At 39.7% G+C, this 17664-nt stretch overlaps 1 protein-coding gene across 3 annotated transcripts in view; it reads right to left on the bottom strand.

Annotated features, from left to right (window-relative positions):
* STXBP5 (syntaxin binding protein 5) overlaps positions 1–15706 on the bottom strand; it is a 140175-nt gene extending 124469 nt beyond the window's left edge. For all 3 annotated transcript variants that reach the window (XM_037520538.2, XM_054697909.1, XM_037520539.2), the window contains exons 1-2: positions 15531–15706; positions 13894–13991 (exon numbers count right to left, since the gene is read on the bottom strand). In XM_037520538.2, the coding sequence (XP_037376435.1) occupies positions 13894–13991; positions 15531–15674 (242 nt within the window). In that variant the 5' untranslated portion in view covers positions 15675–15706. The remainder of the gene's footprint in view (positions 1–13893; positions 13992–15530) is intronic.
* Positions 15707–17664: the final 1958 nt, after the last annotated feature.

Raw genomic sequence — 17664 nt, 5'->3', positions numbered from 1 at the left:
CTCCTGCCGCCCGCTGCTCCCCTCAGCAGTGTACTTCGGTCCTTCTGCCTGCTCTGCTCCCTGCTCTGGCTCTGGCGAATTCTCTCACCCTCCCGCGCTTCTGACAGGAAGGAAGGAAGGAAGGAAGGGAGGGAGGGAGGGAGGGAGGGAGGGAGGAAGGAAGGAAGGAAGGAAGGAAGGAAGGAAGGAAGGAAGGAAGGAAGGAAGGAAGGAAGAAAGAAAACATGCCTCTATATAAAAAAAAAAAAATTATATAAAAAAAAAAAAAACAAAAACAGCTCTTTGTAGATCTATGAGAAGTGAGGGGACAGAAGATAAACCGCTGTCCCCAAATTTGTAGAGACCAACAAGTGAATACAGAGAATCACAATTTAAAAACAAACCAACCAGGAGAAACCTCAGCAGGAATCATAGCAGAGGGAGAAAAACCTAAACTAAAATAAATGAATTGCTGAAAGCTTAAAGCAACTAGTCTGACTATCAGCAACTCTAGGGGGATGGAACATGACAGGGGAGGTCCCTAAAGGAAAAAATAACCTAGATGATCTTGTGTGTGGTGATGACTTTTTAATGTGCACCAATGTACAATCCATGACAGCAACAACTGATAAGCTGTACTTGATTAAAATTAAAAACTTCTGCTCTGCAAAACATAATAATCAAAAGAATGAGAAGACAAGACAGACTTGGAGAAAATAAAAGTAAAAAGACTTATCTGAAAACATATTATTCAAAACATATAAAGAATAAGAAAAAGGAAAATAAAAACATAAAAAGTGGGCCAAATACCTCACAGAAGAAATACAGATGGCAAATAAGCATATAAAAAATTATATATCATAGTAGGTCTTTGAGGAAATGTAAATCAGAACAATAAAGAGATGCCATTATAAATTTATTAGAATGGCCCAAATTTAGAAATGACATCATCAAATGCTTAGGATAATGTGGAGCAACAGGAACTCTTATTCACTACTGGTGGAAATGCAAAATGGTATGACTAGTTTGGAAGATTCTTTGGCAGAAGATCCAGTAACTGTACTTCTTATATTTACTGAAAAGAATGGAAAAATACATCTACACAAAACACATACATAGATATTTAAAACTACTTTTTTCATAATGGCCAAAATTGGAAGCAGTCAATATGTCTATTAGTAAGTGTAAGGATAAACTGTGGTATATACAGAGAAGGGAATGTTATTTAGCGCTAAAAAGATGAAATAAGCTATCAGCCATAAAAAGATAGAGGAAATTTAAATACATGTAATTAAGTAAACGAAGCCACTCTAAAAGGGCTACAAACTGTATGATTCCAATTACAAATGACATACTGGAAAACATAAAATTACGGAGACAGCAAAAAGGTTAGTGGTTGCCAGGAATAGGGGGAGGGAGGAATTAACAGGCAGAACACTAAGAATTTTGAGGACAGTGAAACAATACCATATATCACAACGGTGGTTAAAAGCCATAGTATCTACACTGCCAAGGGTGAAACCTAGTGTAAAATATGAACTTGGGATGATTGTCAAGTATCAATGCAGATTCACCAATTATAACAAGTACCACTTGTTATACTTTTCTAGTGAGGAATATTGATATTGGGGATAGCTATGCTGAGCAGGGAGAGGGGTACATGAGAAATCTCTGTAACTTCTGTTCAATTTTGCTATGAACATAAAGCTGCTTTAAAAAATAAAATCTATTTTAAAATTAATACATTAAGAAATGAAGCTAGTCACAGACTCATTACTACATGAGTGGAAATACTTAATTTAACTGTTGACTTACAATTCTAACATTCTACTAAATTGCTACCTAAGCAAAATGATAACATGCACTATTCGGTAATAAAAACTTAATAAAAAGACAAAAGTAACTATGAAAGATACATACATCACATTTAAAACCAACTCAACATGACTGCAAACATTTTATAATAAATACCGATCAGTATTTCAAAAGTTGTCAGTCAACCACTTTCTTTTAATATGAATGAAACAAACACCAAAAAAAAAAAATTGCAGTATCTAGACTAATATATAATTATAGTATAAACTGGGTTGAAACAGACTTCTACTTGCCTCTTGCGCTATTAATCTGAATGAGAATTTTTTATTATCATAAACAAAATTATTATCATAAACAAATTTATTATCATAAACAAAACAAGTGGTTGAAAATATTCATTCTTATTACCATAGTTTTAGTGTTAGGTTTATCTCTGAAGAGGTCAAAATGAATTATATTTATTACCACAGGCAATTTTTTAAATGGCTTTTGATATGTAAATATACTTTTAAGAGAAACACCTGCTCAATCTACTATGAAATAACTTCATAAATAAGAGTGGTCAAGGTTAAATGAACAAGAAGAAACAGACATTCTTGCATATCAAGAAGAGTGATTTTTTTAAAGATTTATTTTTATTTATACAAGAACCGGGGCACAGGCCAGAGGTGTGGAGGGCAAGAGGATTCACCAGAGACAGAGTGGGGAACAGAACAGGCAGAATGACAAAATATACTGCTGAGGGGAGCAGCAGGCGAGTCGGGAGAGGTCTGCTGGCCCTGTGTGTTGCTCCGAGGCCTGCGGAGATGGAACCCACACTGCAGAGGCTGCGGACAGCTTCACAGCGCTGCGTTCAACCGGTGCCTGCGCCACCAGGGAGGCCCTCAAGAAGAGTGATTTTTTTACCCCAGCATCGATTCTCAGACATTTAATGGCTAAGTACTTTCCTGAGTACAGTGAATTTTAAGAGAAACATATAAAACATTGAGAAAAATACAGTACAAAGACAAAACAAAAGGAAAACCATTTCAACACTACTTCTTTTTCAGAAGACAAAAAAGAATAGACAAAAGGAAAACAACTTAGCAGAAAGTACTGCAATAGCTGATGCCACTAGATTTATAGTCAGTTTTGGCAGAGTAATGCTGTGAAAAGCAGAGGCACTGGTATTACAAGAAGAGATTATGTACTTTCAAGAAAGAGTAGGTAATCACTCAACAGACAACCTCACCAGGAACAGCTTCAAAAGTTCTAAACAGCACTTACTGAAAAGGAAACAGGACCAAAACTATTATATAAATATCCCTACTTTAAAAAACAAGACCTTATTAAACAGTAACTACCAAATAATTTCCAAGACTGCACATTCTGCAAACAACATGTGTTAAGCAAATCTTAATTTTCAAATGAAGATTAACAAACCAAAAATATGAGCTAACTTTTAGCTAGAAGTCTTTACATTCTATGGGGCCTCCCTGGTGACGTAGGGCTTAAGTGTCAGTGCTCTCCACATGGTACAGCAGACCTCTCCTGTGCCACCTGCCATTCCCCTCAGCAGTATATTTCAGTAAATCTACCTGTTCTGCTTCCTACTCTGTCTCTGGTGAATCTTCACCTCTGCACCTCAGGCCTACACCCCACTTCTTTTATGCATAAATAAAATCAATCTTTTTAAAAAAGTCTTTATATTCTCCCTCATTTTATGGAAATCTAAGTTATTCTAGATCAATTCATTTTTAAATCAGAGCACCAACAAAAATAAAAAATATGCTCCACACATCACCATTTCTATTTATTTGTGTTATGTAACTGCTTCCAAAAGGATTAACAGCTGGAGACTAACAGTTGGAGAATGGAATCAAGTAGAAATAAGGCTTATTTACTAAATAAAATTACATCTACATTTACTACTACCAGAAACTGATGCAAACAGCGGGCAACAGGAAAAATTCATTTCAGTTTCCAATTAAAGAACTTTGTGAATTCTTTCTAAGAAGGGGCATGCAACATATCTAACTAAAAAAAAATTACTATGCACCTGGACTTGCTTCTCAGAGGCTTATGAGATAGTTTCGTTTTTAAAACTTTCAAGTTGTTTCTTCCACAGATGAAAATGAGTTGTTTTTTAATCAAAATTTGCACATATCTAGGAAATCCCAATATTTTAGTAAAATGTTTATATTCACTTGTAAGTATTAATCTAACTGTATATATTTATGGGAAATACTAAGAAAAAATTAGGGGAAGGTTGCAAATGCAATTATAATTTTTAAAGATAACAATTCCTTTATTAAATTATATATAATATACATACACAGCTAGAAAAATTTATTTTTTATAAACTATTATTGTAGTGCGTGCACAAACTAAAACTCACAGTTTAATATGAACTTTGTTTTAATGAAGTTAACAAGCAAAAGTCTCAAACAAGCTGAATATGTCAATAACACTGATCACTGAATTACCCCCAATGGACATCTACCATACTAATAATTCACTTCATTACCATACTAATAATTCACAAAAATAAAATGTCTCCATCACAAGATCAAAAGCTACTTCTAAAAAATAACTTAATTTAAAAGATATACTATGTATCATTAAAAATTATTTTCAAATGTGCTTCTATTTATGACTGAAAAGGTAAATTTAAACAAACGCACGTATAATTTATGAAACCAGAAAAATGTTAATAATTCATTCTTGAGCATTCTACTCCACACACACAGCCAAACCAGAACAGGGGCTGACAATCTAGGTTTTAGTGTCAAATCTAGTCCCATTCTCTGGTTTATAAAGTTACAGTGAACTACATCTACATTCATTGCTTTATGTATTGTCTGTGGCAGCTTTGGGGCTTCATCAGCAGAGTTGAGCAGTTGTGTCAAAGACTATACAGACAAAATATTTTCTATCTAAGCCTTTACAGAAAAAAATCTGCTGACTCCTGAATTGAAGATTTAGATCTCACTGCTTTAAAGGCACACACAGGGCATATACATATCCATCTTCTGTGTAATCTTTAGTAGAAAACATATTAAGTTGATCATCTAAGAATCTGCATGTTCTTTCTGTTTTGACTTTATAATTGTACCCTAATTACTGTCTAATTTCTGGACTTGATATGGCAGAAGCAATGGTTGATTCTCATTTGCCTTGCTTTTAAATTGTATTGCAACTTCTCATACGCTGTAATGTTTCTGACAGCATCTTAAATGAAGGCACCACTCAAGATTATAATGTCCAAAAAGTCTAATTTTATTTATTTTTTTAAAAGATTTATTTATTATACAAGCACTGGGTACAGTCAGAAGCACGGGAGGGTGAGAGAATTCACCAGAGCCAGAGCAGGGAGCAGAGCAGGCAGAAGGACCGAAGTACACTGCTGAGGGGAGCAGCGGGCGGCAGGAGAGGTCTGTGCGCCATGCGGGACCCTTCTCTGGTGGCCAGGGAGCGGCCAGGGAGCAGCCAGGGATTGAACCGGCACTGCAAAGGCTGCGGGCAGCTTCGCAACCCAGCGCTCAACCACTGCACCACCGGGGAGGCCCCAAAAGGTCTATATTTAGACCTTTAATGTTGACATGATATTTAAAGAATGGTAATGCAGAAATTTCAATTTTTAAATGCTGACTTTAAAAATAGGGGACTACCTGAGTTGGAAGTGGGAGTGGATTAAACCAGACAAATAGTTCACTAAGACAAAGGCCCTGGGCTTTAAGAATTATTTTAACAGGGAAAAAAGTGCTCAATCTTAAAAGAATCCCTGAACACACGGCCCACTGTGGAACACTGAGCAGTAAGGCATAAATGCTGTCATTAATTCCTTCCCGTAATTCACCCATTCTCAGTCTACCTTCCACCCACAATGCAAAAAGAAAAAGGGAAAAAGTTACACAGTAAACAGAATTGGTATCCAAAATTCCTTTAAAATGAAATACAAGAGAATGTGAGAGTAAAACAACTGAGGCTGCTACATTTGAAATTACGTTACTGCTCGATATTTAATTCTTCAAATGGTAAAAATAATATGACAAATGGAAGATAACCAACTTGTTTTTATCTTTTACTGCTGCAAATAAAAATTAAAAATGGGAGGCCTCCCTGGTGGCACAGGCGGTTGAGTGCAGGACCAAGAAGCTGTCCGCAGCCTCTGCAGTGCAGGTTCGATCCCGGCAGGCTGGGAGATACCCACATGGCACAGCAGACCTTTCCTGTCTCACCTGCTGCTCCCCTCAGCAGTGTATTTCAGTCAATCTGCCTGTTCTGTTTCCCGCTCTGTCTCTGGTGAATCCCCTCACCCTCCTGCATATCTAGCATGTACCCTGGTTCTTGCATAAATAAATCTTTTATAAAAAAAATTAAAAATGGGTTCAAATTAAAGAACAAAATAATAACAGAGCTAAATTTTCACTACCCATCTTGCAATCTTTAGTAGAAAAATTAACATTTAAGAATCCATAGGGCCCCTACTTGATTTTGTAATTGTCTACTATATAGATGCTTAAATGTCTTTATAAGAAGAAATGTGAATAATTAAATGAGAAGGTACTATTCCTTCTCCTTAGAATGATTTATATCACATGTGACTAAAGGAAATATATTGAGTACCTTTTGGCAGTCTGTTATGATTATAATTTGATAAACTCTCTTAGTTTTTTTTCATAAAAATCAAAACAATCGGCCTCTGTGGTGGCGCAGGCGGTTGAGCACAGCGCCGTGAAGCTGTCAGCAGCCTCTGCAGGGCAGGTTTGATCCTGGCCAGCTGGGGAGATACCCACAGGGCACAGCAGACCTCTCTTGTCTCACCCACTGCTCCCCTCAGCAGTGTATTTCAGTAGATCTGCCTGTTCTGTTCCCAGCTCTGTCTCTGGTGAATCCTCTCACCCTCCTGCACATCTGGCCTGTACCCAGGTTCTTGTATACATGAATAAATAAAGCTTTAAAAAAATCAAAACAATCACTCTGTTTTGTTTCCCAAGAAGTTTTGTAGTTCTAGAACACATTTAAACCCTATCTTAATTAAAAGGCTTTCTAAACTAAAAGGTAATACATTGTAAAATGTTCCTTTCTATGACATTTTTACATTCTTAAGTAGATAGGCATCTGTTTACGTCAAACTAAAACCATTTTATTAATCTGCACTCCAAAGATACTGAGTTTACCTTCTGATAATAATTTACTAAAACAGGACAGGAGGCTTGCATTTTAAACATAAAACAAATCAACCCTGATTCTCATTTTTAATTTTGTTCTTGTAAACAACTTGTCATTTTTCAATACATGACGTTAAAGTCAAATGAAGAAAACCAAAGCTTTCTTTTATTTAGTGATGCCCACTAATCCAAATATTTAGTTATTACTGTTCTATTCAGTTATTATTATTCTAAATTATTCTCTAGTTACCAAATATAGTATTCAAATTACTTATCAGTAATTCAAGGAAGATAGTCTCTATTCTAAATCTCTAAAGAAAAATCAGCTAAGATCATGTAATCAGGTACAGTAATATTTAAGTAATTTCATCTTAATTTTATATCCTGACATTAACACCCAAGAAAGGAAACTTTTTGATAGTATTTTAAAAATGCCCCAAATTTCCTACACCATAAACAGACCTGATCAGTTATACAAAAATTAAAAAAAAACCCTAGTATCTTACTATTCAACCTGAGCTGCTGTTTCGACAACAAAGACTGTTACTCCTGTGCTTTTTCCTGGTTCTTTATGTAAACAAAAGCTTTTGCACTTTCGCAGTCTACTGACTTGGACTATGAATGCAGTCAAGAGAAACAGAGCAAAAGGACTTCATTCTCGATCATAAGAACACTCTAGACAGAGATGGTCCAGGGCATTCCCAAGTCCACCACAGGAAAAGAAATGCTATCATCCTTGAGTTGGAAGGACTATTGGAAATCATGTACCCTAAAAATCTGCATTTTATAAGAAAGGAAATTAAAGCCCAGAGATTTCAATTGACTCACCAAAATTGGTCTGCATTCCAGAACACATGTATCTTATAATGACAAAGGTAATTCTTCCAACATTCCTTTACCTTCTCCTCCAGGATAGCAAAGTCAGGGTGTAATTTTAAAAGCAAATTATACTAAAAATAAAGATGGAAAACAGATAATACAAAATAGAAATAAAAATCCACCTTATTAAGAACAGAAAGGCTTCCCAAGCAGAGACTTGATGCCATACTAAACGTATCCCTTTCAATTCCATTCAGTTTCTATCACACCTTCTTTTCTTCCAAAAGAAATTTAATGCAAAATAACTGCTTCTAGGCAGACACCCATTTCTGTTTGTTGTTTCTCAAGAAAATGTACCTGTTTCTCCTGCTGCAGTAGTTCATGCTGAGAATCACAACCTCCAGCTGACAGAGCACTCATTCACCCTTTTCTTTAAGCTCTCCTAAATGAAAAGGTGAGAGCTGGAAAGAAACAGTATTTCAAAATTCCTCGTTTCTCCTCTACAGGTAGAGGGCCAAATGACTATAATTCTTCTATGAACTTTTTTATAAACAAAATGTCATGGTGACAGGGAAAATGACTAAATAAAATTTTTGGTCCATTGTTTAATTACTTTGAACAAAAAAATCTATTTCTAAATCTTTTTTCCAATATTGCAATTCATTTTTATAAACTAAAAATAATAAGCAGAAATTCAAACATTCCAATGGTATCTTACAAGTGCAAGATCATTAAACTATCATTTATGACCTACTGTGTATAATAAACTTTTCACATATATTATCTTACTGTATCTAAAAAGTAATTCTGCAAATTTGTGGCTGAGAACACAAGCATTTTAAAGACACACTTAAAAAGAAAAACAGTGTGTTTCAAGACCTTTTCTTCAAAGATTGAATCAGTTATAAAAATAAATGACATTAAGGCCATCTGAAACAGTGCCTGGTACCTGGCTGCCTCTTAGCAAGTATTTGTTAAAATAAAATGAAGAACCTTTACATTAAAGCAATAAAAACTTTCATTTTAATAATATCATACATAACTATCAAAACAGTGTCACAGATTTAAAGCTACACATACACATACTGCATTTGATTCTTATACATTATTGTATTAATTCTGACAGCAACTTTGTAAATTAGATGGGATTATTATTCTAACTTAACTCGCAAAGAACTTGAGCTAAATGCAATAGTTCTCAACCAGGGGCACCTGAAAGTGTGTAGGTTTGTTTGGGTTCTTACACTGACATCAGAGGAAACACTAGCATTAGGTCTACAGTTTGCTGGACAAATCCACAGAATCACGCAGCACAAAATGCTATCACTATTTGAGAAACACTGACCAAGAATAAATGGACAAAGTCAAACAAATAATAGTGACATTAAGGTGCCTCAATAACAATGTCCAGGAAATCACCAAAGACCTAGCCAAAAGGAACTCAAATGTAAAAGCAGTATCAAATTGTCATGCTAAAATAAGAAGTCTAGGCTATGCATTCAAAATGGCGGTAAGAGCAGAGTAAAAGATGACAAAATTCCAAATTCAAATTACTCTACTATCCTCTTATACAAGCTTTCCATTACTCTCTTGTAATTTGCCTCTGTGGAAGAATGTGCAAATTTTCATTACTATTTTTTCTCTCTTTTTTTTTTTTTTAAAAAAGATTTATTTATTTATTTATACAAGCACTGGGTACAGTCAGAAGTGTGGGAGGGTGAGAGAATTCACCAGAGCCAGAGCGGGGAGCAGAGCAGGCAGAAGGACCAAAGTACACTGCTGAGGGGAGCAGCGGGCGGCAGGAGAGGTCTGCGCGCCCTATTTTTTCTTTATTCCCTCTAAGATTTTATACAAAGGAATCAAGTCCCTTTCTAGTTCCCAATCTACCACTGTGATGGATACACCGTATTACCTATATGGATTAACAGTTACCTTTAAAGTTGGTCTATTCATTTGGTCTATTCTTTTCATTCATGACCATTAACCATCCTAAAAAATCACATTTTCTCCTGTCAGCATCTCCTTATATGACTATAATGAGTCCTCACTGAATAACACAGACAGCTCAGGTTAAAAGTCACGTTCTCCAACAATGGGCTTCTTATTACTGCCCCTAATTCAGGTGACTATTCCAATCAGGTCTTGAGATTGCCTCCAGACTACCATGCAATTCCCATTCCTCTGCTTTCATCCACATTGCTCACTTAGAGTGATTTTCCCACTCCTTCCTCTTGGGCATGTGACTCTTACCTATTAAGCATAGAAATGCCATCAAATCCAAATAATTTACCTATAAATATGACTCTGTGCAAAGTAAGTTGACTCTGAGTATATCTGTAATTTCAACTTAAATTTATCTAATTCAGTCCTTTAGTTAGGAATGAAAACTTTATGAAGGTATGGATCATATCTTCATTTCTTTTATATACTCACCTAGAACATAAATAATTACCTGGACACACAGAACTGTTTCTTGAAAAAATTATCTAAATACAGATCCTTTATTTTAAAAGAAAAAACATAAATTCAAGGACATATAATTATCTAGTGGCAAGACAAGAAGTAGAATTCAGTTACAATTTATAATCTAATGTCAACACTTAATGTGCTAGTTAGATGAACTCTGAGGTACAAACTTTGTTTCATAAATCTGCCTTCAGCAACATTACACTGCCATTTAAGACAGTTCATGCCTTATCAAAGCTGAGACTGTCGATTAAGCTATATTTCCCTCAACTCAAAAAGATAAATGAGGTTCTTTAAAAATGTTGATAATTATAACAAAAACTCAAACTTTACAAAAATTCAGTAAATTTAGAATTCCATTTTTCTGCCTAGTACTTGAAATGCTTATACGGAAAGTGACCTCACTATGCTAACAGAAATACCTTACAAATAAGATCAGGGTAGCTCATGTTTACAACACAGTATGAAAGAACACAAAATTTTTATACTATAAACCAGGAGTCTAGACACAAGGTCTATACAGCATTACCAGAAAGGCCTTTATTCTTCAGTTAGACTCTTCCCTGCCTTCTCATCCATATGAGAATAATTTATTCCAAGTTCTAATCTCTAGACAAGATTATGCAAAATAACTACCTTAATATATGGCAAAGAGGTAAGAATTAGATAATTCAATTACATCACCAACATATAACTTGGTACATAAAATTGCTTTCCTGCTTCCTATCAATAAGTATACTCCAACTTCTTAATCTTTCAAGAAACCAAGAAGGATGAGTGTAAAGCATGAATATAATAATTTCATCAGTCCCCTGCCATTCATTAATACAGTAAACATATTAAATTTATCTTGTCTCCTCATTGGTACATTATTCAAATTCTCAGATTTTCAATAATTCTTGTTCAAGCATAAGATATCAGATGTAACTTTCCCACCAGTGTGTATACTTTGTTTTGTTTTAACCTCCAAGTGGGCCGATAAACTTAGTATCATCTTCTAACAATTAAGACATCCTATTAGTCAAATCACAGGTGCACTTAAGAGTTCTAATAGCCCAATTCCATTCAAAAACAACTCCTTCTTTGTACTCTGCGGTTAAATGAAAGAAAAGACTTTTTATCTAGAAGTATATTTCTACTCTAAAGACATCTTTTAAGACAAAGATTACATGAATCTAACAGAAGAGGATAAAGAAAGAGACCAAAAGAAACCAACTGTAACATGGAATAATATAAAAGAGAAAGGATGACAAAGTAGACTTGTAAAAACTCTACATGTTAAACCATATGGAATTCTGAAATTAAAACCTATAAATTTTAGGTATCTCATTTTGAAAAGAACAAAGAACAGAGAAACACCTTAAATCACATATGTGGAGAACATCAGATGAAAATAAAAAGGTCCAATCACTTTATATGAATCAAAGCCATAATAAACAAAGCTTATAAGCTCATTTGCTACTTGAACAGAAGGAATGATTAGGTGGAATTACTGGCAGGCAAACTAATTTATCACTTTGGAATGTTGATATAATCTCATAAAAAAGGGAAAGTAGAAATAGAATTGGTAAATAAGTTTTCCTTCATTCTAAATATAGTGAGAGGGACTAAGAAGAAATTTAGAATTGTGAACTGTCACTACCAGTTCACTTTCATTTATAGTATTTAATTATAAAAATTATGTACCAACAGATGTCATATATGTGATACATGAGTGATATATATAAGTGATATGGCTCTTATCTGGCGATTGGCATTAGGGCTAACATTTTAACTCCTCCCTTTGTGTCAACTTGCTAATTAATCAAATGCATTAGAGTTAAAAGTCTGGTCTAAGAAAAGTATCTGGTTTTATAAAAATCAAGCTAGCTGGTGATATTTACTTACATTAAATTATGTAAGGACCAGAATGGTGGTTAAAAGATAAAAAAAAATTATATACCGCAACAAAACAGACTATACTAGAAAAATAGTAAATATTAGGTCCACTTAAAACAAAAACAAAATAATCTAAAAAAGATCTATTTCAACTTCTTAGTCCAGTAATGAAATTCTTGTTAGCAACAAGAAACTCTGCTTTCAGTTTCAAATAGTTCTAGATCTAACAATGCATTAGTCTTGTCACCACAGAGTTACGCTGATCACTGAGTACCCACACTGACAAAATTAACTTTATTGCCATCTTTACAAAGACAAAATAGGGATCCTAGCGGTAGTGATCAATGGGTTTAGGAATAAAAATATTTAAATTGAAGCCAAAAGATACTATAGTATCAACTGTCTAGAAATTTGGGCAAAAGACACATAGTCTTAGAAATTCAGATTCAGATTGCAGCTACTCAGATTCTACCACTTTAATAGGTTTGAGTCCACTAATTGGTATTGGCTGTTAGTGACAGACTTCACTAAATAACACAATTCAATGACCCATATGAAAACTTATATTAGCATTGTGAGGACAGCACTCTAATCCATAAATCAAATTTTAGGCGCACTCTGAAACCACATAGTAATTATTTGAAATGAAGATTTTAAAAGATTACTAGAAAATGCAGGCCCCACTCCCCCATTTTAGAAGCCAGAAAATCGTACATGTGAAGGGTAAAGCTTCCCTATCTAGTTTTTGTTGTTTTTGTTTTTTGACAGTATTAATGTCTACTGAGATCATTTAGTGATTTTTTTTCTTTTTATTACTGACACACTATCTCAATAAAATGTAGGAAGCAGATGGCCTACAGATAAATAAATTTCTTTCTTTTAAAATCTTATGTTGAAAAATAAGTGTATTCAAGTATGGTTAAATGTCACAATAAAGCAAACACAATGTTATTTCACGTTAAGTAGCTTAAAAAAAATTGAGACGTATTCTCCATTATTCAGATCAAAAGAATGAGCTTGAAAAGTATGTATTTGAAAGAATACCATGACCAAATTGTTATAATTTAGGCATAAGCAGGAAAAATAATTTTCCCTATACTAATACCACAGGGTTTGTATACATCAATAAAACCTAAGTTTGTATATATAAATAATATTCTAAAAGGAAAAACATATGAGGAGTACACTTATTCATGTGCCTGAAAGAAAAAGCTCTAAAATTTGTATAAATATGAATGCTTCATAATTATTTACATAAATTTTTAACTAAATTTGTCTTCTGCCAATGACTTTCTAGATGGATGTCAGAAATAACCAGATTTAAATTTAACCTCTAATTCATTAGAATAGGTCATAAGTTCAACATCTACCATGACAGTTATTTTAAAAAGCAATTAACAAATGCCCAGTACTACGGTCTTTAAACTTCATCTTTAACATATCTCACTCAACAGTGTAAGCAGATCTAAAATCTTCTAGCTCCTTACAAAGTTACTATACCAAAACTTTAGACCTCTGTGTGAATACATGGTTAGTTAATATAAATTGAAAACTGATCAACATCACATCAACATATAACCTAAATAAAAACATATAACCTAAATAAAACATATAACCTAAATAAAATCAATGAAAAAGCCAACACTCCATAATCGCACATATTCACCTGATTATACCATTATCTTTGGAATTAAACAGGAAAAAGAACTAATCAGCAAAACAGGACTACCGAGAATACAAAGTTAAAAAAATAATAATAAAGTAAAAGTACACGAAAGGATACAGCCTTAAAGCACCAGTCTGAGTCCCCACTGCCAGGATCTTCTGTACAGGATCAAAGGCCAGGGCTGAGGGTTGATAGGGAAATCCATGGCGAACAGTCTAGGCACAGGCAAGTGGCATCACAGCAACCAAAGTAGAAGCAAAATTTAAAAAACAGAAAGTCAATACGGGCATTCAAATTTTGAAACAATTGTAACTGATACAAAACACAGATACATGTACTTATCACTTTAAGGGAAAAAAAAAAAAAGAAAAATCCAAGTAATCTACATGAACAAACAAGTGATTCCAGGAGCCAGAAATGAAAAGAAGAAAAAAAAAATCCACCCTTCAGTGTAACACTTTATCTTCTGCCTCTTTATCATACTAGCATTCTCTAATGCTTATCAGTGTCTGACTAATATCCTATACTATTATGTCCCAGATCAAATCAGTTGTTCCTAGTGGTCAAAAAGAATAAATAAATAACTCAACGGTGCGTTCATTTCAATATGCAATTCGTGCTTTATTCCAAGTGAAACTGCATCATTATTTCGATGCTAAAGGCGAGTACTAGTAAGGATAAGCAGCCGTACTTTAGTCAAGGATTCAGGGAAGCAATTGTCAAAATATCTACCCTGTTTTGCAACTGTAACGAAACGAAAATAAGTTCGCCCTTCCATTGCGCATTTTTGCTATTCAATCCTCAACAATGTCAGGGCAGCCAGTCAAAAAGCAAAGTGGACACACACACACTTTCAGAAAGTCCTGACATAAGAACGCACGACATTTCTCAGGCAGACAGAGATCAGGACCAAGACAAGTTTGTGTCTCATGCAGCAGCTGGTGAGTCGATTCGCTGCATCATTCCTTCTCTCTCCACTCCGCTAGGACCACGGTCGTGCCACTGAGGGGCAAAAAGGCCCGCGTGAACTTTTTCACGAAACACAATGCCAGAAGCACCCTGCCTTTTTCTACCTCCAGCCTGACACATTTTTTTTTTTTTTACATCTCTATAAATATTTATTGATTGAAAACTTTTCCAATTCGGAGTTGATTCCAGGAAAAAACAAGAAAGTACAAGACATCAAACTCAATAACATCATGAAATACAAAGATTCCCTTCCATCTAATCACAGAAAGGAATTCAAGTTTACCGAGTGCCTTGATAATGGAAAAAAAAAAAAACACTAAAAGAATAAGCCTCAATGCAATTTCCCTTCTCATATTTATAAATCACATATTCGCTACACAGCAGAGTTTTGGGGTTTTCTATAACTCAAACTCTGGCAACACGAGGGAATCTGGCGGAGCAGCTCAAGGCAGCCTCGTACCACCGTCTAAGGGCAAGGGATGAGCAAACGCCTGGCACAGGTTTGCGCCCCGATAAACAACTGTCCCCGGACGCCGATTCCGCAGGCAGCTTCAAGTCGGCGGCTCCACGAGCCCGCCCGAGGATCGGGGTTTCGGGACTGTGGGGAGCACGACGGCGGGACCGTCCGGCGCCCGCAGGAGCCCCGCGAGGGACCCTCAGGGGCGGGCCGGGCCGAGGGGGACTCGGGTGACGTCCGCCCCCAGACGGCCCGGCCCGGCCGGCCGCAGCGGGGCGCCCTCAGCCGGGGGCCCGCGCCCCCTCCCCGCGGGCCCCGGGGCGCTCACCCTGCAGAGCTGGAAGTGCTCGGCCTGGAGCGTCTCCTGCACCTCGGGCTCCCGCGGCCCCGCCGGGTGCTGCTGCTGCTGCGCGGCGGAGGACGAGCCGGCGGTCAGGCCGTCCAGCACCTTCCTGATGTTGAATTTCCTCATGGCGTCGCGGCGCCCGCGCCCCGCGGGGCGGCTTCCTGGGGGCCCCGCCGCGCGAGGGGGGAAGGGGCGCGGCGCGCGGCGAGACGATCCCGGCGGAGACCCGCGGGCGGCCCCGGAGCCCGGACGGCGACGCCGCTGCCCGGCCCGGCCCGGCGGCCCAGGACTGGCGGCGGCGCCCGGAGCGCGCGCCCAGCCTCACCTGGCCGCCCGCTGCGCGAGCGCCGCGCCGCCGCCCCGGCCCGCCCGCGCCCCCGCCGCCGCCGCCAACGCCGCCGCGTCCATGGCCCGCGGCCCCGCCGCCCGCGCCCGCCCCGGCCCCGCGGCGCCCGGCGCCCGCTGCCCCCGCCGGCGCCGCCTCAGCCCAGCCGCCGCCTCAGCCGCCTCAGCCGCCTCAGCCGCCGCCTCCGGGTCGCCTCAGCCGCCGCCTCCCGGTCGCCTCAGCCGCCTCAGCCGCCGCCTCCGGGGTCGCGGCTCCCCCGCTCCGCGGCCGCTCGGCCTCCCCGCGCTCAGCGCCGCCGCCCGCCCGGCATCGCACGCCGGCGCCCGGCCGGCCCCGCGCTCGCCGCCTCGCCCGCTCGCTCCTCCGCCGGCGGCCCGGCCGCCCTCGCCGCCGCTCCCGCTCGCCTGACGGGGCGCCCGGCGCTCGGCTCCAACGCCCGCCGAGCGGCAGCAGCAGCCGCGTTACAGCGCCCGCCGCGGCGGTGGCGGCAGCTGGGCCTCGGCGGAGCCGGCGGCGGCGCGTGCGCATGCGCGGCCCCCCACGCCCCCCCTCCCCGAGCCCGGGCTTCAATTACCCGCTGCGAAACCCCACAGCCGGGCTCCGTGTCTTCCACCCCAGTCGCCCTGCCGGGGCGTGCAGCTGCTTCTCCTGCAGCTGGGACAGTGGCAGCCTGACGGCTCACAAGCAGCAGGGAAGCTTTATTGCAAAATCGCGCTGTAAAGCGGGGCTTTCTGCTCTCACCCTTGCATGAGCAGCACGCTCCTGGCTGCCGGTGGCAGTGTTATTGTTGTTGCTTTATTGATGTACGTTGTTTTGGAGTGATTTGTACTTGGTTTTTGGAAAACAGAGGCTAAGCAACGAGTATGTCGGTGGCAAAAGGATGCAGACATAGAAAGGTACTAGGAAAGGAGATGAGCCGGGGGTAGGGGGGAATGCGGGGTGCAGATGCATTTTCCTGAAGCGGGTGCTGCTGGTGGGGTGAGGAGCGTGGCCAGGGCGGGAGCTGCTCCAGTGACGAGGCTGCCGGAGGACGCACTCCCGGGCAGGTGTCCACCCCGGGCAGGGCCACGCCATCCCTGGAGTCCGTCTGCACGCTGGGTGGGTGGGGCTGGGGCGGGAGCGAGGGTGGAAGTAAACACGGCGCTGCCACTCATTCTCAGAGCCTGAAATCACCCCGAAATGCCGATTACGCCCGGTAGCTTCTCCCCTCTGCAGGGGGAAAGAGGGTAGGATGTTTGGGGGTCCAGCTTTCGCTGCTTCGCTGACACAAACTCACTTGGATGCTTGAAGCCAAGTCTGGCACAAGTTCGAAAAGATAGAGGTGCCTTCTGCGGGGAACCCCCCCCAACACACACATACACAAACACACAAACACACCACCCACCAACAAGGAGAGGTGGGCAGCAGAGGTCCAGTAAGGAGAGGTGGGCAGCAGAGGCACTTGCTGAACAAGGAGGAGGAAACTGAAAACACATAAAGACAGATTCTTCTTTGTGGGGCGCTGCGTGGGGTGGGGAGACACTCTCCTGGGCAGAAAAGTCCCCGCCCTGAACGTCCTGTGAAGAGTCTGAGACGAGCTACACAGGGTTTGCCAGTTCCGAAGAGAAATCAGAAGCGCCCGCCTCCCCTTTGTGATAGGCCGCTGTCTGCCCCAAGCCGGGACACGCTCGCCACCCCATTGAGGGACGTGGCGGGCTGTCAAGCACAGCAAATTAACCACACGGGATGCCTAGAGGCCTGCTCGGGAAACGTCGTTCTGCGTGGAGCTTC

This window comes from Talpa occidentalis, unplaced genomic scaffold (assembly GCF_014898055.3).
Source record: "Talpa occidentalis isolate TD23 unplaced genomic scaffold, MPIMG_talOcc4v2.1 talOcc4.2, whole genome shotgun sequence".
Classification (NCBI taxonomy): domain Eukaryota; kingdom Metazoa; phylum Chordata; class Mammalia; order Eulipotyphla; family Talpidae; genus Talpa; species Talpa occidentalis.
The sequence above is the reverse complement of the archived record's forward strand: the minus strand, read 5'-3'. Positions and strand labels throughout refer to the sequence as shown.